General features: G+C 35.1%; 1 protein-coding gene across 2 annotated transcripts in view; it reads left to right on the top strand.

Moving 5' to 3' along the window:
- kcnq5a (potassium voltage-gated channel, KQT-like subfamily, member 5a) overlaps positions 1-26,619 on the top strand; it is a 147,976-nt gene that overhangs the window by 102,386 nt on the left and 18,971 nt on the right. For both annotated transcript variants that reach the window (XM_088934315.1, XM_088934316.1), the window contains exons 2-7: positions 13,296-13,386; positions 15,609-15,735; positions 21,069-21,244; positions 22,070-22,195; positions 23,816-23,926; positions 24,629-24,724. In XM_088934315.1, coding sequence (XP_088790441.1) covers positions 13,296-13,386; positions 15,609-15,735; positions 21,069-21,244; positions 22,070-22,195; positions 23,816-23,926; positions 24,629-24,724 — 727 coding nt within the window. The remainder of the gene's footprint in view (positions 1-13,295; positions 13,387-15,608; positions 15,736-21,068; positions 21,245-22,069; positions 22,196-23,815; positions 23,927-24,628; positions 24,725-26,619) is intronic.

Here is a 26,619-nt window from a genome sequence, read left to right as displayed (position 1 = left end):
CATATCTGAATGATTAAATTGATAGACAATTCTTAAGGCAGTCAGTAGCACCAATGTAATATAAGGAACAGAATGCAACACATTACTCATCACACACCTAGATAAAACTCTTGTCTTTTTATGAAAAGAAAAATACTTTTGTTTTCACGTAGGCTTTTTATTGCTCCAATTTTATATAAATTGGTGAAATTGTACGGATCTAGAAAACCAAAGTTTAAAGATCTAAAACAAATGCTGTCTTGGATCAGAGGAATATTAGGAAATGAATAGAAGCTCAGCTGATACTCAGTGGAAAATTAATAAAATAACTGATAACATATCAAGATAAAAGTATTGAACTATACTGCTTAAAATCCATGCCTCAAATGGTTCTTAAAACTGAATATAAATTCAGTTTGACCCAAGTAATTAATCTACGGTTAGAAACCTTGGCTAGATTCTGTTTTGTCAAGTAGTTGCTTAGATATAAAACCTTATGTTTTATATAACTGATTGTGCTATAAAATACTGTACCCAACTTTATAAACAGTTGGATTATAAGGTAATAAAGTGTTGGCAAATACATGTACAGTGTCTTTCTTTCTCTATCTCTCTTTTAAACCTTGTCCAAAGTAAAGTCATTTGATTTATCAGTTATACTACTTGGATTAGAAACAGAAAAAACACAACAGAAGATTTTCTTCTTACCTAGTTTGACCTTCAGTTAAAATACTAATTATAAGGCAGTCATAACAAAGCTGAATGCTTTAAAAGCCATGGGACCTCCAATTAATATTTTTAATTTTTAGTGGTAGATATTGGGCTACAGTAATGATTTATGCTGCTCAGTCAATCATTTTTACCAGCTATGTTTGATAGGTGAACAGAAATAATTTGAGTGGCCTTCAGTGTTTATCAGTTTTGAAATGGATTAAAGATAACATAGATGAAAGGCCTGAGTATTACTTAGGAGACTTAGGAATAAAAATATATACTGTAGGTGCAGCTATTTAAATAGAAGAAAGGAGAAAAGGGGCTGTAGTAAAAACTCAGAAGAAAGATGAAAGCAGTCATTGTGTTGGACCCATTGTCTGTTTGTGTTGTAGCATTGACAAGTAACAGGTCCTTTCAGTGCATATGAATTAGAAGATTATGGATTACTGTGTGGTCCATACTTGGTCTTGTCCAGATCTCCAGTTAGGTGCAAATGATAAATTGAATCAGTCATTATTCAGCCAGATTCTTATCACGTTAATGGTCTGCAGCGTAATTAAAATATGGTAGAACAAGCAAAATTTAAATATTAATATATTTAGAACAACTTATTAGTAACTACATAAGTTAGACTGATTTTTTCTTCAATAAATCTCCTTGAGATTACCTTTGAATTAAATTTATACAACATGCAGGTATTAGAATGAAAGGTTTCAGATTGTTCTTTGGAAGTAGAGTAAGTAATAAGTAATACTTTAAGTGACGCCGTCTGCACGATGTTATTACCAATATATTCTATAAAATGGTAACAGTAATAAAATGAACAGTTATATATCAATCATAACAATGTTATAAAAAGGTCAATGCCACATTGAAAAGTAAAACGAAGAAATAATGTTTCTGCTGAAGCACCTTTTTCAGATATGAGCAATGTCACCTTTCCTCACAGCTGAAGCAGCCTCTACAGCTGAAACATTGTTTTTCTTCTTTCTAATTTTCAGCATAGAAATAAAGCTTTGCTCGTTCTAATGTAACTGATACACACTGACATAGCTCCCAACTCAAACCTCCGCAATAATAAAATGCTATTTGAGGCTTTATAAAACATTTATAATCAGTGGATTCAGCACCCTGGACAGCTCACAGCCCTGTAACCTTGGCTCCTAAATTTATTTTGCCCTGATGTCTTTCAGGAGATAAGCAGTTGAATACATTGGATGAGTATATTCCAGGTGCTGAGAATTATCTGAGGCTTTGTTTAAGAATGGTTCCAAATGAGTGCCTGTGCTGCTCATCTTGTTTTTCAGTAGATTATTGATTCGAGGATCTGATCCAACTGTTTGTTGAAGTCAGAATATCAGCAGTGACATGGCTGTGTAGTGTATTCCATACTTCCGCAACTCTTTGTGTAAAGGAGTGTTCTCTGTTTGGTGTGCAAGAATTACTTTGACAGAAGAAAAACTTGATTTTGGAGGCTGATCCTAGATGTCCTCAAAGACAAGCAATATAACATCTTTTGAATGATTGTTAAAAGCTAGGTTCCCGACTCCCATGTCATGAATCAATCCTCACTATTACAATTCTCCACAGTGGGCAAAGTAGAAAATATGATTTTTCAAGAAAGGACATTTAAAGCATATTTCCCCCATTTTAATCTGCTAATCTTTTCGGATAAAATAAATTCAATGGATGATGTAGAGTACAGAAGGATTCTGTGTCTAGAAAAAAAAATTTGGTCTTTAATTAAACTAATTATATATGATTAACTACATCCTTCTGTTTGTCTTTATATATTGATTTTTGCATAAAGGTTAAGGGCCATTCATAAAAGAATTATAACATCTGATTTGCTGCAGACTTAAGATACCACCCGCAGAATAAGAAAATAATGAGAAACAGGCTTATGTCATTTTCAGTGGAGAAAAACAAGAGCAACATTGGCTTAATTTTTAACCTTCTGTTCTGTGGATACTTTCATCATTTTAGAATTCATTCTTAGCATTTAGAACTTTCTTAATCAAGGTTTAAGAAATGAAAAGTCCTGTATTAAGTTATCTATAAATGAAATACTTTTGAGAGGCAAATGTTTATAAAATACTTTTTTACAATGCTGCCTGTCAGATATTACTGTCCCTAAGGGACAGTCAGTAGTGCAATGTTAAAACTGCAGTCTTGCATACTTTCATAAAGCATGTGTTTTTCAGCATAAAGGGAGTGTATTTTAGACTTAAGGCATCCAGCTATATTTATCATTCTACTTTAGCTGATGTCTGGGTACCAAGACATTGTGCATCATCAGATGTTGCTCAGGTCACTATTGTGCATTACAAGTACAGCAGCCAAATACAGCAGCATTCTTAATGACTCCAATGATGAAATAATCAACATTATAGCAAGGTAAGTCAGTAAAACCAATATTTCCCTTTTACCAGAGTTTCTATAACTACATTATAACAGAATAAGAATGAAGGTGTGATAGCTTTGAAGGTGGACTACATGACAAATTAAAGATTTACCTTCACAGATGTACAGAATGCGAGTACAGTATGTACCATCAATGTACTTAAAGCATAAACCAAACAAAAAAAAAAAACTTGCATAACACTGTAATATGAATTGAAGCCATTATGACAGCCAAACTGTTTTTAGCTCACACAAATGCAGCAAACACTGAATGGCACATGGCAGTTAGGAACATATGTGTATGCAATTAAATCACTATGCAAATCTGTGAGGGAGAGCAGGCAGTCAGGAAAGATGACATTGACACCTGAGTGCAAAAGTGTCTTAGAAAACTCTGCTAAAGTGGGAAAAGGCCGCTGGTGTATGCTCTCTGCATTTTGGGATGAATAAGATGAGCAAGTTTTTTCATCTTTTTTGCCCAGTATTAAAGGCTTTACAAGGGCATTGTGTGGAATTTGCTAATTACTGCGCTTGTGGAGTAACACAGATATTCCAAAATAAACTGCAGAATATACCAGCATCTCAGACGTTTACACAGAATGGGAGCAGCCTAATGAAATTAGCCTCTTTAGTATTTATGTTGACATTTATTTTATCAGAGCCAAATGCAGTGATGGAACTGGAATCAATTAAACATGACTCTGTGTCTGTCGTGTTCTCAATTTAAAAAACGGCCACATTTTCACTATTTTTCCCCAGCTGCTAATTATTGATGAACAAATGGACCGTTTGCCAAAGTTTGCAAATTGTAGATTTCAGTTTAAACGCTAAAATAACACAGGCAAAATCTGAGCTGGATGAGTTTCATCTTAGGTTGTTTCTGGGGAAATTTCTTTAGAGAATTTGGTTCATTTTAGCCGTCTGTGAATCTCAACAGTAGAAGAAGGACAGTAGGATTTAAGTGCCAGGCTGTTGTTATGACATGCTGTGTAGCCTAAAAGCAGCCAAAGTACACCAGCCTATTTCCCAGCAGGAGAGCGCTTTTTAAAAAGACAGTTGAAAGCTTTTGAAATGGAAATTGATCACCTTAAATTTATGGTACTCCTTTAAAGACATAAGCTGTGTCAGTGAGCTGCTTTTGCAGTTCAATATTTAATAAAAGAAATCATTACAGATGTCAGGCATATATTAGCAGTGCCAAAAGAATGTCCAGGCATACAGTCAGTGTAAAAGAGCCAGACATACTAGAAGCAGCAGACTTCCTCACAAACATTCCATGACATGCAGCTCTAACCCTCTGCACCCTACCGCCCAACATAATATTCGTCCTCAGCTCCGCCCCAACAACCTCCTCTGCCAGTGTATGAAAAAGGATCTGACAGGACTGGTACTGTGCTGGTCAGGGTCAGAGGTGCAGAAACCGGGGTGAGGAAAAAGATGACTTCACTCAGTGTCTGAACTTCGGCTCTCCTTGGGTTACTAGAAAAACCGCAGCAGGAAAACAAGATCTCACAGAACCGCTAGGCCTTGACCCTGCATTCACGACCCTTTACACCGACATTTTCAAAGGAGAAGTCCCCCCTCTTACTACTGCTTTCATCTGTTCCATAAATCACAATCCTATATGAGGCTCTAAGGCAGTTTAATAGTCATACTTAAAAAATTAAGTACAACAGCTGGTTTAGTGTTGTGTCTGAACTGACTGAACTGGCCACTGGAATAAATGAACAAGTAATTCCATAAGATTACACTAATATACAATAAAGCTATTTCTCATTGAGACCTGTTTAGTTGTATACTGTGCTTTTAGGTACTCTGAGTTATTCTCTATGGGAAATATTTTCAACACTCATGTGGAATTCTGCATAATTCCAAAATTACCATGAAGAAATGTAGCTTAATTTGAACACATCTAATCATATTGCAGTGATGTTTATGCTTGAAATTGATCAAGCACATTGATTATTCCCATTACTAAACAGCTGCCAAAAAAAGCTCAGTTTTCTACTGTCAAACCTGGAGATTTATTTGCTTCACAAGCACTGGTGTGGAAAGGAATAAATATTTTTTTTAATACACACAAAGAGCTGATTGCAACGTTAGCAATAATGAAGCCATTACATAACTCAAGGAGGAAGTCACATTGCCAACAGACTATGGAAATTTTGTTTTTATTCCAAGGTACCTTTGCAAATCAATTAACAGTCAAATCAAATAAATCACTTTGTGATAAGACAAAAGACATATAATATGAATTTCCATACACAAAGGGAACATCAGCCTACTATAAGCTTCAAGTTTTATTTATGTTTTAGCGAAGTCATCATCCATTACATGATTTTCTCTCATGCAAAACTTTTGTTTTAGGGTTATTTTTAAAGAAGTGGGAGACCACACACTCTATGTGTTTTCAGTTGTACATAGATCCAGATGTGCTTTTGTAATTGAGCATTAATAGTAATCCATATTTAAAGGTTTGTCTGCTGGTTCCAAGCACTAAAGAGGCAGCAGAAAGAACGCAAACTCTTTAGCACCACCTGTAATAAGATACAGTACTCATGTCTTCAGTTTCAGACAGAAAAAGGTAATTAGGAGCTCAGAAAATATTAAATACAGATGTACAGAGAGTATTTGTATAAAGCATTCAATAATTCAAAATTCAACTGTTATAATTCAGACAATATTACGTTTTGGACAGTGACCCTCTTTATATATCATATTAATCTAATGGAAAATGAATTATCTTAGGAAAATTTACTGGCCACAGACTGGAACAGCTGGAAGAGCCAACTCCTTTTTGGCCCAAGGATTTTTTGCTTTATTTCCACTCTAAAATGCAGTGTCTGCTCTTTTATGTTGTCATTTTCTTGTCCATTTATTATTATAATACTTTGGCGAATCATTTCCTTAGCATGTAAAAACAGATGATTCCCTGTGTGCAGAATATATCATTTTTTGGTATAAAAAAGACTAGTAGCAAACATTATGAAAAACTTTGTTTCCATTGTAACGGACTGCTACCTGCCTAGAAAGGTGAAGGAAAATGATTTTGTTCAATAGGAAAAACATAGTTTATCTTCATTATTAATTATGATATTGGTGTTACCAGATATGTGCTGAAATGTATTCATAATTGTAAATTGATTCAAGTGGAACAATTTTGTGAGCTCAGCACAGTAGGACAGGATGTAGTATAAGAGATTTTGGTCTAAACAAATTGAAGAATTATTGGTTTTGATGTTCAATCAATAAAATTGTGTTTTTATTTTATTTTGAGGTATTTTGGTTTTGATACTCTGATTTAAGAGGAGGACAATTGGAACCAATTAATGAAAGTGACTTTTATTTTACGTAAATTGTAATCTGACACCAGCAAACACATTGGATATGCATAGCACACATATATACACACAGCATTAAATTTGGAAATTTGGAAGACTGTTTTTAAAATAAAAATGAACATCCTTTTGTATTGCTTAACATTTCACTTTACAACATCTCTTGTTCTGAAATAATCCAGGCCATTGCAATTGATGATCATTCTCCAGATGGAATATGTACTTAATGGTCAGTCCTGTAGCCCATAAAAGAATAATAATGTATTACTCACATGCATGGCTTGTACTGTTTGTGCCCAAATGTACTCCCACAAGCCCAATATGCTTTTAACAAAAATATGCAGATTTATTCTGTGGCATTGTTACAGCTTTTTTCATTCTGATAATAAAATGGTTATAAGATAGGACAGGAAACTGAGTATAATGATCCTAGTACCACGGTATTGTTGTGGTTAACACTTCAATTTCATTCTAGAGTAGTCAGTCTGTGTGTAGGCTGCATGTTCTTTCTATGTTTGGAAAAGTGCTCTGGCTAGCTATATTTTAAATAGGCATGCTTATATTTTTTTGATATTTTGGACTGTAAGGTAACAAGACTGACCTCTAGTGTACAAAATAACTATTCCCTTGTATTTTTGAGCATGGAGCGGATACAAGTACAGTGAATATAATGTATATATTTACTTAGATGTATAAAATCAACACTTTCAAACTACTTATAAAATAATTAATATAAATATGAATGTGTGTTAAGTGAAAAGGTGTAAGAGGAAAATTCAATTTTAGACACACCTTCCTCAAAGGAAAGCCTTAACAGCAATAGCATGATGTGATTAAATAATCACGTACAGTATGTACAGTGCCTATACTATATATCATAAGCTCTTGTTTGGTATAAGTCTATTTTGGGAAGTAGTGGATTAAAAGAGAAGGGTGAGTGTCCTTCACTATGTCTAAAACAGGAAAGGTTTAAGGTCAGAATCAGTCTTTGAGGAAGTTGTTAGTGCTTGTGGTCCAGTTTTGAAATCACCTTTACCTGGCATTTTGTGCAAACGGCATTTAGTCACTATTGACCCAAAAAGATTTTTTCAATATATTGCATCATCATATTAAAGTCTTGTCATGTGTAATTTTTAGAATTTCCTGTTATACCAAAATAGTTTGGAATTTTGGCTAATAATGATTATTTTTATACAGTTTTGATGGTGTAGAAAAAACATTTCTTTTACTTTACCAGTTGTATTTTACTAACTATATTGGATTTTTGAGCAAAAACTGTGACAGTTAATTACAATATATTTATCCTCTTTTTTGTGATCTCTTATTTTTTTAGTTTATTCTTAATTGGTTGAAAGTTGTGTTTTTAAAATTATGGAAACATTAGTGCAAACTAACCCCCAATTTTAAAGGTGAACAGTTATTTTGAAAGACTTTCAAGAAGATCCATTTATAAATGGGACTGCATCTTGTTATGCCGCTGTTACAAAATGCTTCTCTTGTTTTGAGGGGAATGGTAATAACTTTATTATGATCTGTTTATCTAAAAGTCTGTCTTGCTGAAGCAGCTTTATCCAGTATTTTTACACTACATGACCTGTTGAGATATCCAGTAATTATTTATGACCAGTTTAGCTTTTTTCTTTTATGTCATCGTCATTTCTTGCACGTTTTTTGTACTGACTTCTCAAAACTGAAACACCAGAAAGAAATACTCCGTACTGAGAAAAGCCACAGCTCACATTTTGCAATACATAGTCCTACAAATCGCACGCAAGTTGCAGTTGTGTTTCTCTTTTGTGGCATTCTGACACACTTGGCTTCTCTGTGGGATCTCCTAGTCACCTCAAGCAAAGGGGCATCAAAACATTGAACTCCAGTTGAAAGCCATGTTGATATTCTATTCTAGAAGGAGACTTTACTAGATAAGCCTCTTTGGAAAATGTGGCTCTTTGATTTATTCTCTGTTTCAAGGTTCATTCATAAAGCACATAATAATAGAAGGAGAAGGCATGCTTTTAAGGTTTTGACAAGTATTTGTGGTATTTTTCTCTATAGTACTTTAAGAATTGCAAAAAAACAGCAGATGAACATTATGCTGTGCTTAAGGCCTACGTTTCATGTGAACTGCGTTGAATTCACAACTCCAGCTTTTATGGTTCTATGTCCCCCTCATCTATCCAAACCAAAACTTCTCATCACAGGCAAGACCACACTAGAAACAGGATATCCTGAGTAGGTTCAGAAAGTCAACTCTCTGCAGCTGAAGGAGGCCAAGCACCTACAATATGCCCATGTTTAGTATGAAAGAGTCATTGTTTGAGAACTAGTGGCTCTGTATAGTACAAAACCATATACCTGAAGCTGTTTAGTTATGGTGGTGTCCCTTCCTTTTCCTATGTTTTTACTAGCTTAGATTTCACTTCTGCTGCCATGTCTATTATTATGTGGAAAATTTGATTTCTAAGATATTTGCCTGTTATTTTAGTTTCCTGGAACCATTTTACTGATCAGTTCACCTAAAGTGATCCTTTATGTACTTGACTATGCTTTCTCTTCTTGGGGCTGAGAGGAAGGGTGGAGAAAAGAAGAGACAGAACTAAGACCTTCTGCACCTTATCATTTGCTATGTCTGTCATAGTTGACATATGGACCCTCTGTCATCGTCGCCTCTAGAATCACTCCAGAGAAGAGCAACTGGACACATTTCCTGGCTAGATTTCCAGGTGTTAAGGAATGTCCTACACTGAAAGACTAAAAGAACTAAATCTTTTTAGGCTTGTACTGAAAAGAAAGATCTGCTTCAGGTACTTCAAATCCTTAAAATCATTGACAAACTCAACCTCATCCCAATTCAGAATGGACAGTGAAACATGAATCATGGGGCTCTGTAACATGCTTTGTTGAAGCTGATACCTTGTCTTCTTTCAAAAGATGGCTGGATGAGTTTCTCAGATCACTAGCTTCTCAGATTTGGGCTTAGACAGTGTATTTCATCCTGTTAAGGTCTTTACTCAAGTTATTTTAGTACTGGGAGACTAGGCCTTGAAAGGAGTGCCATCATTTAGAAATTGACTTAAAATGCTAACACAAATCTTACCGGGTAGTGAAAAGTTGCGTATTAGAATTCATTTGGAATGTATCAGTTGAGTGAAAAGGATAAACCAGTAAAGAATACCAATGTATCTGTATTTACAATGGATATACAGTATTAAATGACATTATCACTTTTGCAACTTATCAACATCTTTAAGAGAACTGGTTGCCTCTGATTACAGGCGTATGGCTATGGCTTTGAGGAGAGAGACATTAATCAAGAGTACTATTAATTAAGGTTTAAGGATTTGTTGAAGATTTTACTATTTATAAAATTACTTCAGACAATCAAGGTCATTAAACATCTGTATTGTTTATCCTTTCACTTGTACATTAAGGACTGATTAAAGAACGAAATCTAGCACATAGATATGCAGACCTCTTGAGTATAAATTGTAACTTGCAGTGGGAAGCTTGTCATGCATAATACTCTAATTTTGCTAATATTTATAGATTTGAAATGTGTACTTTTGGTATTAAGTAAAATAATAATGTGAAAAACTTTGCTTAATTTTAATTGTTATAAATGAATATAAGGCAGGGTCTAGGCAAGAGACAAGACAGAAAGACAAGAACATAAACCTTCTGCAATTTTAAAAATTCTCCCTTTTAAATTGATTATTATGTGTGTTAGGTGAATTAGATTCAAATGGTTTCGAATTTTTAATATTTGTATACAGCATACCCACTGACACTGTGGAAGAATTGCTGCATGCTTCTATTTTTAAACTCAAGTCAGCAGAAGTAGTTCCTTATATAAAATCTGTGCCTTAGGCTGCAAGATTTCTGCTATATGAAAGGTGGAATAGTTACTGTAAGATGGGCAGACAAGTGACTTTTTTAGCTGACTGCAGTATATGGAGACCTGTCTCACTAGCTGAAGCCTTGCAGCAGGGTCTTTAATGATTTGTCTATCCAATCTGGACTAAATATCTTCTCCAGGGGATATACTGTGCTAACCATGTAGGTCTAATGCATCCTAACTATGTATAACATGAGTAATAACAAAATACTAGCATATTACCTTCGTCCCTAATTAAGTATTAAACTGGAGTATTAAGAGAACAGAATCATGACTACAGATGCATTTATCTTAGCTCCATTTTTTTTTGGTTGATGGAGATGGACTGAGGGTAGCTGTGAGAGATTGTATCTGAGAACCAAATTCAAATTCCTTGGAACAAGTTACCCAAATGCACTGCAATAAGCACATGCTTTCAGACTGGTGCATATGTGTACAGACAGTGTTGAACTGATGAGATGTGATGGTGTGATAAAAAAGAAGAAAAATACAATTCTCTGGCTAAAAATATCTTGGAAACTGAGGATGAATAAGTTGCTGCAGTTCTTTGCCCAAGGCCAGTGTTTTACTGTCAGTAGAAAAAAGCGTGATAGAACTGACCATCTGTTTATTCAGCAAAACAAACAAGCAAGATACAGACATTTGAATTTTAAAATAAAGAGCACACTTTCAGTCCAGAAACAAGCAGGAGCACTGATTATGTAAGATCTTCACAAGGGTGTTTTAAGCAAGATCGAGGATTTTCAGTAATCAAACATTATTCTGTATTTTAATTAGTGATTCACTCACTTTTTTATTACTGTTGTTTTTACACATTGAATATCTTAGTGACATATTATGTTAAGAATCGTGGATGAGTTTACTCTATATTCTTTTATAAGCTATTGATGATCATACAGCTTTATGTAGGCGGCGCTATGGTTCGTCCTGTAGGGTGCTGGTCCACGGCCACTGGGGGTCCGCAGACCGCAAAGCATGTGCCACTAGCCAAATCACAACTGACAACCCACTGAAGCTCAGCAGGTGTGAGCCTGGTCAGTACCTGGATGGGAGACCTCCTGGGAAAAACTAAGGTTGCTGCTAGAAGAGGTGTTAGTGGGGCCAGCAGGGGGTGCTCACCCTGCAGTCTGTGTGGGTCCTAATGTCCCAGTATAGTGACGGGGACACTATATTGTAAGAAGGTGCCATTCTTCAGATGAGATGTAAAACCGAGTTCCTGACTCTCGTTGTGGTCATTAAAAATCCGAGGGTGTTTCTTGAAAAGAGTAGGGGAGTTACCCCAGTGTCCTGGCCAAATTTCCCATTGACCTTTACCAATCATGGCCTCCTAATAATCCCCATAACTTCATTTGGAATTTATGGAATTGATTTTTTAGTTTTTTTTTCAAACAGTTAAAGTGGGAACATTGACAATATTAAAGGCAGCTTTCAGCTCTCCTTTTGTACTTTTAACTATTAATCTTTTGCTGTGTTTAAAAAAAACAATGAAAATGGCAGATTAGAGATATTTGAGCTAAATGCTAAGGCTTAACTTTTTCTTTTTTCCACTGTGGTTGAAATAAGTGATGGGGGATTCACAATCTGAAAATAATTTTCTTACATGCGAATGCTAAGGACTGGAATTCTCAGAATTAACACTTCCAAACCCTGTAGGAAGTGAATTACCTAATTATTATCATTTATAATCACTTTTATGAGTTTTACTGATTTTTATGTTAAATATTTATCTCACTGGCACTTTTACCCGCACTGCAATCCAGTTATTGAGGTTTTAAGAATGTCCAAGCAATGTTTCCTTGAAAGTGAAAAGCCACTTTCAGCCTCAGTTCTGTCTGAAAGCCTCAGAAATTCTCTTTAGCTGGAAATAATCAATCCAATAGGAGTACATCAAAGGTACTGTATTATTTCTGTTGTGTCTCTTGGTACAAGAGCAAGGTACTGTACCATATTATGTTTAGATTAATGGAATTGATTATGGACAAAAAAACACAAACAAAGATGCAGGCTTCAAAGATGGCCACTATATGTAAGAAAAAAAAACCAAATGACTTGAAATTCAAAACTGTTAAGTTTCCATGAGTAAATCATTCCCTCCCTTTGGCTTTGTTTTTCCACAATCAACTTTGTTGTCAAGCTGCTTCGCATTTCCACAGCATTTAAGTAATAAAGGAAGTCATTGTATACATTAAATCTTTTCACCCTCTAAAATAAAATAAGTTTCCTCTAAACAGGAGCTCTTGCACAGGTAAAAAAAATAATTGAGGTCACCCACAGTTTATTAATTTTGGGATATTTGGTTTTTAATATAAATCTCATGTTATAAATCCCTAAATACCATGCCTGTCTATCTGTCTTCTGTCTTTCTGTATTCTCTTTTTTGTAATTACAGTAGGTCTGATTAGACATCATTAATGGCAAACCAGTCCTAGAGGGCTGGTTTCCTGCAGACCTTTCAGTTAACAATGGATTACCTGATTGATCCAAACCAATGGGTGCCCTGACCAAATAAATTCTGTTATTCTATTATCTATTCTATTTTTTGCCATCAAATATAAAGGTAGCATGAAGACTGGAGGAACCTCAGTGCCCTCAACTACAGTAGTTAATGTATTCTGTCATTTTATAACTCAAACATAGTTGTTTTATGATAATCTAAATGACAATAATAATAACATTTTAGAATAGTATGCATTATTGCGTTATTATTTTATGGAATAACTGATTTGGACTCTTTTTAAGAATTGAATGGATGTCAGAATAATATATCAAAAGAATATCATGGTACTGTAGAAATGAATGTACAACCCAGTCCCCCCTCTGTTGTTTTTTTTTATTTGCACTGTTACTTTGTCCTCTTGAGGTCTCAGGAGCTTGGTTTGCAGTGTTGCGGAGATTCCCCTTCAAATTACTGCAGTAATGAAATGAGTGCCACCTCCCAACACTAAGCTATTGGCTTTCTTTTACAGGTTTATTCTGGTGTTTGGCTGCTTGGTCCTGTCTGTGCTTTCCACCATCCCAGTCCATCAAGACCTCTCCTCCCGTTATCTTCTCATCCTGGTGAGCTGAAACAGAACACCGTTTAATAAGCTTGTCATTAAATGTGATTTATATGCTCATTATTTTACAGTTTTCTTTTATTCCCCCATCAGAAGTCAAGCTGCACTCCGGGGCATGGCAGATGTTTGCTTTAAAGTTAGCCGCCTTGAGATTTAAGCTAAATAAAGAAAATATAAAAGGAGTGCCATTTATTCAAGCCACACTCATGGATGTTTTAGAGTTATTGAGGATCTTTCAGTGAGGAGTTAATGATTATGATGAACTAAGGACTTTGAGTTAAGATTCATAATGAATCACAATCCAAAAATATAATAGGCATCTATATTTTGTCTGTTTTATGTATGAGATGTTTTATGTTAAGATCAATATTTGTGTTTGATTGTGCTTGTTAAAATTTTGAAAAAAATGTAAAACTATCTCTACAATTGGTAGTTTCATAGACTAGGTCTTCCTGTAATCTTAGACTGTTAAGTTAGGCAAGACCAAACTAGTGCTAGTCCTTGAATACAATCTTAAGTGACTCTCCTTAATACACAAAGAACAAATTCATGGAAATAAGTTCCTTCCTGTCATTAGCTGGTCGTCACTAACAGACAGGATACTGTATTTCTTCCAGTCTGTTCTTTAAATATAAATCAAATACATATACTCAGACTTAATTGGATTACAATTACAAAGAGGCACATTATTGCAATAGTTCTCTCAGTTGAACTTCTGTGTTATGCAAACAGGGCATCATGTCTTGTAATTTAAAAGCATGTCTCAGTATTCAGCTTACCTTTTATTAGCATACACATATTGATTTTTCCATTTTATTCCTCAATAGCAAATGCAAACCTAGCTATAAGCACTATTGCTGCCAACAGTAGGCAGTCAATTCATCAAACACAATCAATATTATCTTATGGTAAATCACTTCCCTTTATCCCTCGTTTCCACCAGCATATTGTTTTTTTTCATAGCTGTTAATAGAGACAGAACAGATGAGATCATAGGTCATGAGTTCTACTACTGGTCTCTGATTTACGTACTTGTCACCTTTTGCAACCTTTTACACAACCTCTTTGCTTTTTTGTGCCTTGTGTACTGTTTTCCCTTTGCTTTTTTGCAAGATTTGACATTTTTGATTTTGTTATTAGAAAAACAAGAAGCATTTTTGCCAAAAAAAAATATTTTAGTAACATGTAGTAACTACTAATAATGTTGTGCTTTCATTTAGAAAGTTATAGGATTACCTTTAAAAAAGTCACATAGAGCAATCTGAACCGAATTATAGTTAACTGTAGATTATGCAGAATGTGAAGCCAGTGTATGGTTATGTATTTGTGTTGTTTGTATTTGTGTGCATTTTCATTAATGTCCTGTGTTTTGTGTTTTATATTTTGATTTCTTCTTGATGATAATTACACAATTTAGTACATTTTCAAACTTTAAGATAAAGCTGTATGAACTGAAACCAAGGAATGAACTTGAAGTAGTGCAGGGGGTGTATTATAAAATTTCCATTTCCTTCATTGTAATCCTATTTTGTTATATGTGTTGTATTCCATCATGTTTCTGAACTGTATTGTCATCATAACAACTTAATAAAATGAAAATGTTATGTTAGTGTGCAATAATTTAATATGATTTTGCAACTATTATCTTTGCTTTATACGCTCAAATATTTCAATATGTGACCACAGGGAAGTTTTCTTCCTTTGCACAGTATCATTACATTGGGAAATAAAGAATTTATTAATGGTATATGGTTGTAGAGCACAAACCATTAACGAATGTAATGTAAAGTGTAATGTTACAGTAATTAGAATTTGATCATAAAGTCCCATTTCAATTATATGTATTACATCCTACTGTGTTTGGAGAAGTATAATTAAATCCCATTGTGTTTATATAAAAATAAATCCCTTTACCACTAAAAAAAGCAATTTTCTGTAACATTGTAACAGAATCGTCATTTGTAATGAAAATATGCAACTCACTGTTTGAGAAACAATTTCTTTTTATTTAATTAGGGAATAAAGAACACACAGAATGAAGGACTGCCCTTAGACTTTGTACAAGATACAGTACACACAGCTGTAGTCCGCTACGAGTATACTGTCTTAAATTAATTTAGTTTTTCTATCAAGTGTAACTTAGTTTGAAGAAAGACATGTAATAAGAAGAGAGGAGGAACTTGTTACCCCTTCAGCTGAGCTGTGTTTCCTGTCTCCTCTCAGGAGTTCGTCATGATCGTCGTGTTCGGCTTAGAGTACATCATTCGGATCTGGTCTGCTGGTTGCTGCTGCCGCTACAGGGGGTGGCAAGGACGGCTCCGTTTTGCAAGAAAGCCATTTTGTGTCATAGGTAAGCATTTTTTAGTCATTAAATTCTGTGAATATAATGAAGTCCTCATTTGGACCTGATGCTTATTGAAAAGGGCTTCATTTCATGCAATGCACTGCTTTACAGGGAAAGCTCAGGGTTTGCTGCATTCTGTTTTGCGCATGATGCTGTGTGATCAGAAATCACTATCACAAAAAAGGCAGAGCTCTCCAAGGCAACAGGTGCGTTGAAGGGCTCAAAGTGGGTATATGCAGTGAAGGATTGAAGATTTGGTTGGTAGCCTCTCTGCATTTTGCTGTATTTTAAACAAAAATATGTTTTATATTATGGGCCATGAGAAGATCTGAAGACACAAATAGTCCTGTTTCAATAGATCACATTGTTCAAAGGCAACATTACAAAAAGTGTACTACACAGTTGTTTAGGGAGCAGGCTGTAGCTGTAGTTTTTGGAAATGTTTTATATACTTTTACACTTTCAGCACTCAAATATCATCTGTCTCTAGAGTTTCATTGAACACTTCTAGAACCAAGAGTACAAAAGATTCCTCCCCCTCTCCATAACATGATGTGAGTTTACTCTCATCTAGGTAGCTTTACAAAATGTTATACTTCACAGTTTTGTCATCCATGTTACTAAAGTGCAAATAATCTTCAATTTGATGTCTACAGAACATTAGAATTCCTACAGAATTAAAAAATAGACATAATAATAATGACATTTCTTTTTCTCTGAGCTAACCCAGTGCTAGGTGTAATTTTAACGCTTCTGAAAGGTATCCTTGTGATGTATTGCAGTAATGTCAACTTCCTTTCTGAAAACAGCCACCCTGGTCTTGCTGTTCCTGTTGGTTTGAGAGCCTTTCAGTTCTGTCCCGTAATATCCAGATGATCAGCTGACAGTAAAAGGAATTAGAGTTCTATTTTCTGTTCATTTTTTTATTTTTGTGGCTTGCAACCCTTGCCTTCTGTAATAATAATAAACCTTTAAAGGTGGCTTCTCAAAGTGCTTTACAGCACTATTACAGTGCATTCTGGAATAGCATTTTTTTGTCATCAAACCTTGTATTGCTTTCTTCTAATAAAATCTGTCAGTTGTGCCTGAATTATTATTGATATTCAATTACCACTTTTTTTTCCAGAGCAGTGTACTGCATAGTCGTGACAATTTATATACAGTAACTGTCCATTTTACTGAAGCGATCTAATTGAAATAGCCCAATAACAGCAACAAGAGCACGGCCCAGAGTTCAAACCCAAAACCTTTGGGAGTTCTTCCAAACTATAACCACAACTCCACACAGCTTTTCATGTTCTAATGAACAACAGATATTTTTTTACAGTCACCATCAAGAAAAGCAGTAGGTTTAAGGAGTAAACTAATTAGGTGCTAAATTACTTGTCCACCTATAGAACCATGCCTCACTTGATCAGTGTAAGACTGTAAGCTATACACCTGATAAAAGAGAAAGGGCAATGTAGTGTGGTATTCCATTACGCACTTTATACCACTGATACGGTATTGAACTATTTCATAAGCATAGAGAATCTACTTCTCTGATCAATTGGTTCACTCTGCTCAAAGCTAATGAATAGAAAAGTAGCTGATGGGGCCAATCGGTAAATCACTTTTCAGTGTGAATCTCAATATTCTGTATGTAGCACATTTGCAGACTCAGCATGAATACTCCTGATGGGATACATCCAAAAAAAATTAAGTTCATTGTCATTTAGAAAAAACTTACTTCTTACAAAATGGAGTAATCAAGCTCTCAACAAAAAGATAAGGTGCACCACAAGGACCAATAAGAAAATGCATACTTAATGCTGTTTTGTGATGCTGCTACCTTCCTCAAATGTTGACTGGAACTGCAGAATAGTGTTTTCTGATGAAAATGTTGAAAATGAATTTGCTTTGAGATGGAAATGAGTCATTTTTGTTTTTAAAACTCCACTCACCCATATTAAAAAGTCCAAACTCCTTGTGGTTATACAAGACTATTAATAAATCATATACGTGTCTCTCATGTGCTCCATCTGTGAAATTAAACACTGAAGTTGTTTGTGCACAGGGACTGCAAGCAATCATCTTGCTTAAAATTGTGCTTCTTTCATTTGCTCAGAAAAGGAGACACTAGATTAAATGGTCAACCTACCTAAATAAAAAGGTTCAAAGATCGGTTCAAAAGTGATGGTATGATAAAAGAATGGTATGAGAACCACTTTGCCATTTAAAAACATCTCACCTCAAAGGAACACCATTCATAACACAATCTTAGACTACTTTTCAAACAGACAAGCGGCTAGCTGGAAGATATAGTAGAGGGCTGTAGTGAATTGTTTTTTTTCTTTGCTTTGTTTTGTTTTGTTTTTTTGGATGAAGTGGCATCCTCCATATGCTGGGTCAAATAAATCCATGTGACCAAAGAATTTCCTGCAAGTGGTGTGCCAGCAACTTAATACAGCAGGCCCTGATTTATGATAACCCTCTCTGTGTTACTACATAGAAACTGGATTCCTCTGGAATTGAAGGTGTCTGTGTCAACACATCAAAAGCAGCAGTTACCTACAGCCATGTGTAACCCCCCTCCCCAGCTAAATTCAGAAGCTAGATTAGATCCCAGGCAAGTTAAAGCGCTTACCAATGAGACTTATAGAGAGCTGAAGTGTAATCACAAGTTTTATGGTGTAATAAGAGGAGCTGCAAAACCACAGGTAATGACTGAAGGGATTATTCCTCTTGGGTTGGTCTTGCCAGAAAGCTTTGCTTAGTGTGTGATTATTTTGTGGAAATTTCCTAGCTAAAATGCAAAGAAATGCTTATGTTTTTTATTGACTGTGGTTCTAATTCTTGGACTGATTATATCAATTGTATTGACACTTCTGTGGAGTAATGCAAACTAGAGTAGAATACTGCAGCGGAAAAGGCTCTTCAATTCTAAAATTTGATCTTAGAGGTTATTAAAATACCAAAAACAAACATCTGCAGAATATAGAATATTGGTCATTAAGACATTACTTATACTGTGTCTGAAATTGTTTGACCAGCGTAAATCCTCAGTAAAAACTTATGATTTTACTGTTGTTAACACAGTGCGTAGTATACATCACACACTTGCCGAACACTTTTTGTTTACGCTTTTGCAATGGCACTGTGTCTTTTACGAAATAAAAAAAGTGTTTTCTCAGTATATTTCACCTTTAATATACTTTTTGTTGTGTTGTTTATTGTGTAGTAAATACTGAAACATAGGTTTTTATAAACATCTACAAAATGACATAAACAGTGAAGGAAGAAGATCGTGTGATCACATTATGTACAGTACCAGCGAATTCCTTTGAACCATGAGTGCATGGCACACACATCAGCTTTTGGAAAGGTCCAGCAGACCGGATGGCATGAATCAGGATGGTTTTGCAGATTCAAAAGTGGATAAATCAGAAGTCCAGATGTTGTTGAAATAAGTGTACATGTGATGTTCAGCCAATTCAATTTCAAAGCGTGTTTAGGCATCTAAATGTAACTTCTCAGATTGATAAGATCTAAACATAAAAATATTGTTAGAACATTTGCTTGCCTGTAATGAATTTTTTTCGTTTCCATTACAGGATCATTTTTTCAATGATTATATCTGTCCCTAATTTCTTTCTAATTCTCTGCAGTTATAGGCCCCTCTTAATGTGATGTGACACCATTTACAAGAGACACATGGATTCTAGTATGTTTTACTAGAAATAGTGAAAAAACTGTGAAAAACATCCAGTCTTTAAGACTGTCAGTCCCTGAATAAAAAAGAAGTAGGGAAGTTGCTAACTGTAATTTTATTTTTTATATGTGTAACATGGTAGAACAGCAGGGTGGCACAGTGGTCAGCATTGCTGGGACTCTGGGTTCAATTCTAAACATGGGGTGAAATCTGCATGGAGTTTGTATGCCCTTCCTGGGTTTGTGTGAGTTTTTGCTGGGTGCTCTGGTTTCCTCCCACAGTCCAAATATATACTGGTAGAGGAATTGGCTCCTGGGAAAACTACCTGTGGTGTGAGTGTGTGCATGTCTATGTCTGTCTGTGCTCTGTGATGGACTGGTGTCCAGTCCAGGGTTCATCCCACCTTGGTCCTGTTGCTTGCTGGGATAGGCTTCAGCTTCCGGATGACTCTGAATTGGATTGAAGCAGTTAGAAGATGGATAGGTGTGTGGGGGGAATTTATTTTAAAAAGGAATGGTTTCTTCTTAAATGTCCTGCAGCCTTTAAATCTTGGTGCCATCTGAAATACTGTCTTCAATGATTATCCATGTTCCTCCTTGATAATTGACTTAGTCAAAACCACTGGTTCAATACAACTTTCTACTATACAGTATGTGGTATCTGTCCCCACACACTGATTCAGAAATCGTGTGTTTTTTATTAGCTGATATTGGCTCTGAACTGAGATGGATGGTGGAAGCATGATGATCTTTTTGGTCTTTCTGCTCTGTAGGTCTTTATACACACAGCAGGGGAATCTGAACTCTATATCAATTTGTTAATTATCATTACGTCAATAGAAAAGGAACTGCGCTGTAGTTATTTAGCCTGTGGTGCCCCATGCCCTTTCCAAGTCTTCGAGAAAGTGTCTCACTTTGTAGATGTTAATAAAATAAATTGCCCTGGCCTTTACATCATTAGCAGGTGTTCTCCCTCTTATGCTTGCAAATATAGATTTCCATGGGTGGCATCAGAAAAACATTGTTGGGATAATTAAATGAAGACAGTAGCAATTGATCAGTGTTATGGAACTAAAGCTTAAGGCAGGAAATAAGCTTGTGAACCTGTCAGTACCTACGTGCTAAACACTTGCTCGAAATGAAAAGTATTTGAAATTGCATGCTGAAATTGATTTGGTGGTTAAATGGTATCTATCCTTTAGTTATGCTATTTTAATGTGAATCCTTTTTCATGTGGTTTGGTGAACCCACTTAACATATCAACATTATGTTCATCGTAACAGTCAGTTTAACTTCTTTTGTAATGATTTTTGGTACATGATTTCTAAAGTATCTTCTTTCTACATTCAACTCCCTGGTTGGTATTTTAATATGACTACAATGATGAATAGTTGTACCTTAACTATACCCCTGTACACAAACCATAAAAAGGCTATCTTTGACAGAAATAGTACAGAAATCTGAAATACTATATCTTTATAACAAGAGAATATTATTTTAAGAAATCAAAACGTGTTCACTGGCTTCCATATACTTCTAAAACAAATTCTGAAGTTCTTTCCCCTTCAATACACATAATGTATTGCATCGTCTGCAATAATAAGTTATTAAGTATTGTCTGATCTGTCTCTTATTGTGCCTCCTTCCAGATATCATTGTTCTCATCGCCTCTGTGGCCGTTGTCTCTGCTGGAAGTCAGGGCAACATTTTCGCTACGTCGGCACTGAGAAGTCTCCGATTCCTGCAGATCCTGCGTATGGTGCGGATGGACAGGAGAGGAGGCACCTGGAAGCTGCTGGGCTCTGTTGTCTATGCCCACAGCAAGGCAGGTCTTTTCTACTCCAGCTGCAGAGCAGCAGACGACCAGTGTCCATTTGAAAGTCCCAAGACATCCTTGTATTAAATGGCACTATTTTCAGCTGCAGAATAGGAAATGGAAAATGTATTGCACTTCCATATTCTAAAGTTATAAGGGGTAGATTTGAAAAAGAGTGGGATATGGAATCATTATTATTAAAATTACTAATATGGTTGTAGAAGAGGCATCTTTTGTTACCTTTTATTTTTTTGCTTGTTTATGCTATATGGTGAGCTACTGAAGTTGTAGCCATATTTTTATCCCTTTATAATATCTGCAGAGTCGGGAGGTTGATTGTAACAAGTTTGTCTTTCCATGATGGAAACTTTTTTCAGGAGTCTGGCTTCATCAAATTTGCGTTATGCTTCCTTTCATTTATCTGTGTTCTTACTTCAAGGGATTAAACCCCCCTGCCAGAGAAAACACATGCAAATCTCTCCATTTTACATATTAATCTCTGTCGCCCACATGAGACCTTCTCTTTTCTAATGTAATAATAATAATTCCTGGCTTTTATGCAGTTTTTAAAATGCTGTACTCAGCTCTGTGTCTAAAAGCCTGTATTCTAAAATGGAATATTTGAATGTAACTAATGTACTACATACAGTAGGTACTGTATCACTAATTACTTTATTTTAATTACTTATTATTTAATCATGTATAACAAGGCACAGTATTTTTGTCTAGCAGCTACCTTCCAAACTCTTCAGTATTCCATAATAGATTGTGATTTTGACCGCATTCTCAAGCATTTATAATTGGCTGTGTATACTTTGTGTTTTGTCACTGCAGGAGCTGGTCACAGCCTGGTATATTGGATTTCTTGTTCTCATATTTTCATCATTTCTTGTCTACCTTGTGGAAAAAGAAGCTAACCCCCAGTTCGCTACTTATGCAGACGCTCTGTGGTGGGGCACAGTAAGTCCATTCTACAAAGTAAATACTCTGATGCATTTCTAATTGAAATAAAAGTAATTTGTTTATCCATCAACAGAACAGGTATTTATACTTTCTAAATATTTGGAAAGTGGTTTCTGTATGAATTTTCCATAGATCATTTGAACTTAACAATCCCTGCTTTATTATATCCCCTAGGAAACAGAAAAACACTCCAGCAGTGCACAGGCAATTCTTTGTCATCTGATAAGACAGTTCCTGCAAAAGGGATTTATGGGCAGGAGTTTTAAGGATAGACATTTTATTGAATGCTTATTAAAATATTTTTTTTTAGAATAAGAAACTCAGAAATTTATTTTTTTACAAAATACAGCTAAGAAATTGCTTTATGTGCTTCCAGAAAAAATGTAATTTACACTTCACCTGTGTTTCCTTCTTCAGTAATTGCCATTGTAACATAATGATGAGAAAGAGTGTTTATGATGGATGTTCAGTAATAAACTTTAGTAGTAGTTTAGTAGCCATGCCTCTTACAAAAACTAAGAGTCTGTTACATTTTATTGATAAAAACACATTTCCCAGACTTTAAAAGCTACTTTTCAGAATGAAATTGTGAGTGTATAAGAGTGAAATAAAATGTGTGCACTCCTGTTGGGTCACATTTCCTCAGTTGTTGATATAATAAACACCCTAAGGGGGAAAATGATTGAATATTAAGTTACCAAATACTCTTCAATGACTTTTCTGTGGCCAGTATTAGAGCACAAGGGATTCTGCATGCACGAATCATACGCTGATGTTCATGAGATATCAGCTGGTGCGGTACAGATTATATTGTGAGAGTGGTCATTTGTCAGTGACCCAAGACATCTGGGAGACATTAGCAGTACAAATACAATACTTCTGCAAGAAAGAATACCTTAAAAGGCTGCCTTGTAATGTCGCTCTGACAAAATTTGACACTCTTTTGCACAGACTTTATTTTATCAGAACCACTTATTTATATGAATGCATATTTATAATATGATGAGCGGGTTATTTTGTTACAGATATTTATAGCATTTAAGCTGTACATTTCTCAAATTACGCTAGAATCATGTACTTTTCCATAGAAAGTTCAGACATCTTAATTAATAAAAGGCTGAGTCTGTAGGAAACCAGGATTACGAACTATTCAACAAAACAATTAACTACAGGGGACTATCTGGAGATGTCAGTTATCCTAGATAGCCTATCTTTGGACTGCTGGGCTGTGGGTGGGAGAATGGAAAGAATGCACCCCAGGCCAGAATCGAAGGACTCAACTGCTGAGAAGCAGCAATGCAACTGCCCTGCCACTGTGCCACCCACTTACCAAATCAATCCAGCTGAAAGTGCTGCAATCTGAGCAGACACAAATTATAAGGAAAACATAAATGTAAATCAGAAATTGTCCATAAAAAACAATATTCTCTAATTGTGTGTCCATTGTTAATTGTACTCCATCAGCTGCAATTTCATTATAATATGATGTGATACAGATGTTCCACAGACTGGAGCTCAACAAAAATTCCAGCCCCTCTACTTCTGCATTTGGCCTTTGTCAGAACTTTGTCTTTGAAACCAGCTTAATGAGTCTTCTATAACCAACCTTATTTACAGATCACATTGACCACCATTGGCTATGGAGACAAGACACCTCACACATGGACAGGAAGACTTTTGTCTGCAGGTTTCGCGCTGCTTGGAATCTCCTTTTTTGCTCTGCCTGCTGTGAGTATCTGTACAATGCAGGTTTGCGAGTGAACTGTGTGACTAAAGCACTAGGGGAACAACTATAATTTTAGACTTGTGGACAGTATAGATCCAAACATACTGGAAATAAGAGACACATCAATGAAATTGGACAGTCTGTGATTTTACTTCAGTCAATAAAAATAAAGTCATTTTAAATTGTAATATAGAAAACGTTATTAAATTAAGTGATAAAACTACCCTTTCTTAAACCTTATACTATATGCTTTCTTCCATCATTTTGGGAGACCTATAATCATTTTCCGTGCATTCTCATAAAATATAAACCAGGTTTTAAAATTGTTTCTCACAAACTAAGGGATCCAATAAAGTTATTCCAATATTTGTATTTTTTGTATACAGTACTTATACTGAAATTATGTATGGGTGTTTAGCATGGTACTCTTGAGATAATATGCTGAAGGTGGCATCTTTACTTAAAAAACAATGTTTGAAAATGATTTGCTAATTAGGTGAAGACCGGCATCTAGAATTGTTTATGTGCCACATGTACTAATTTGGAGGTACTGTTTTCTACAAATGTAACTTTTTATTCCCCATGTTTGTTATTTAGAAAATTCATTTGAGAGCATTGGCTTGATTTAAAATCCCTGATTCCCTGATTTAAAATTGTGGTTGTAAAAGTATTTACTGTATTTAATTTTTTTTTTTACTTCTCAGGGAATTCTAGGCTCAGGGTTTGCATTGAAGGTACAGGAACAGCATCGACAGAAACATTTTGAAAAAAGACGAAACCCAGCAGCCAGTTTAATCCAGGTAAATAAACTTTTCAAAGCAGCATGGGACATCTTACATGAACTCAGTGTAAGACTGCTTATAATATCTTTATTAAAATATATTCTTGACGCCAAATCTCCTTCATTTTCCTTCACTTAATTCTGCTGAATTATTTCAAATGTCTTTTTATCATTATTTTGCCAGCAGTGTTCTATTGATATTTTGTTTCTGACTTACTGTAGAGCATTTTTCAGAGACTGACAAATACACTCCTTGTCAGCATAATTAATTTATAGCATCTATTCTGATCACGGTGACCTTTGGACACTAGGTGGCCCATTGAAAGGTGAATGGGCTGTCACATGTACAATTTGTGGTGCTGCGTACAGTATTTTCAACAAATCTCTAGACTAGTGCAGAAATAATGTAAAATTGCAACACACGATGGAAACATTACTTATTTCAGATCAAATATTCTACCGCTATATTCCTTATAAGCTATATCCAATTTTGTTGCTTATGTAAAAACAAAAAGCCTAATGTTAAAATAGCCAGCACGTTTTTCACAACCTCTCATTTTTATGAGCTGCATTTAGCTGCCATGAAATAACCCATGGCCTACAGGGCCATGAACTGGACCCTGTTCATGACCTCTGTCTTCCATGCTGCGTATGAGTAAAGATCAATAGATTGGTTTTATATACCAAACCAGGTAACCCACAATGTGACATTCACCATGTGCTTTATTAATTACCTATTTAAACAGAAGTAAACATAAAGTACCACAGCAAGGGGAAAGCTATCGCATTCCCATTTCAAATTAAATTATTTTAAAACTATAAAAAAAGAATCTATAAAAAGGTTTAGTCAAGAAATCACATCCCGAATTAGATCAACAGATTACCTTTTGTGTCACTATTGTTTAACATCATGCTTTAATGATTAATGATGAGTTATACTTACTTTTCAGAGATGTATTGTGACTGATTGCTTTTCTTTTTCTAATCTATCAATTTGTTTCTGAAGTTTTACATGAATTCTCTGCAGGTTTTCTTGTTTTGAAAGTGTATGCAGTATTTGCTTAATGCCATTTCAATGTTCATTTTTTTATTTTATTTTAAGCTTTCCCAGCAAAGTTATGCCATCAGTCATCAATGCAAATGAGTGATGTTCCTCAAATGCCATTCAAAGTTAATATTTAATTTCTTTCTCCCCAAACTCATTACTAGGTGGTTGTTAGAATTTTGCAAAACCTGTCCAGTATAGTTCAATTCTAACTTTATTAATGGCACACTTCATGTTAGTATTTAACAGTTAAAAAACATTTTTGCTGGGCCCTTTCTACAGTAGCTCCACAATGTTCTTTAAATGAGGCTGGATAGCCGAAAATACTACATTACGATACATAGGGTCACAGAGCACATTGGTTTGCAAGTGAAGGTTTGCAACTACTTCAAAATGTTTTTTTTGATTTTGTATCCAGCAGTTTGCATTGGCCATTATCTTCTTAATTAATTTCTATGTCGGTTTTTTCTTACAACATAACACACAAAGATTCTAATTTAAAACATTTGAAATTTTTTCTTTTCCTTACAATACCTCCATGTCTGCATATAATGTAAATATCATAAGATCTGTTCATTTTTAATGTAGTATTTTTGTATACGTATTTTGTTCTAAACAAATTAGTTTATTGTCCCACAGCCGAAAGCTTTGTTCAGATTCTGTACTACAGTACATCCAAAGGAATGATTGGACTATATACAGTATATATACTATATTGTTCTGTGGAAAGAATTTAGATTGAGGATATCCTTGAGGACGATTCTTCATTTTAAGAGAAAATGTTTACAACAAAAAGGATGGCCGTTTTTATTAGTGATACTGGGAATAGTAACTCATCTACTGCTTGCAAACACTTATTAGTACAAACT

This window comes from Atractosteus spatula, chromosome 15, assembly GCF_055471065.1.
Source record: "Atractosteus spatula isolate fAtrSpa1 chromosome 15, fAtrSpa1.hap1, whole genome shotgun sequence".
Taxonomy (NCBI): Eukaryota; Metazoa; Chordata; class Actinopteri; order Semionotiformes; family Lepisosteidae; genus Atractosteus; species Atractosteus spatula.
Note: the sequence above shows the minus strand (reverse complement) of the source record. Positions and strands in the feature narration are given on the sequence as shown.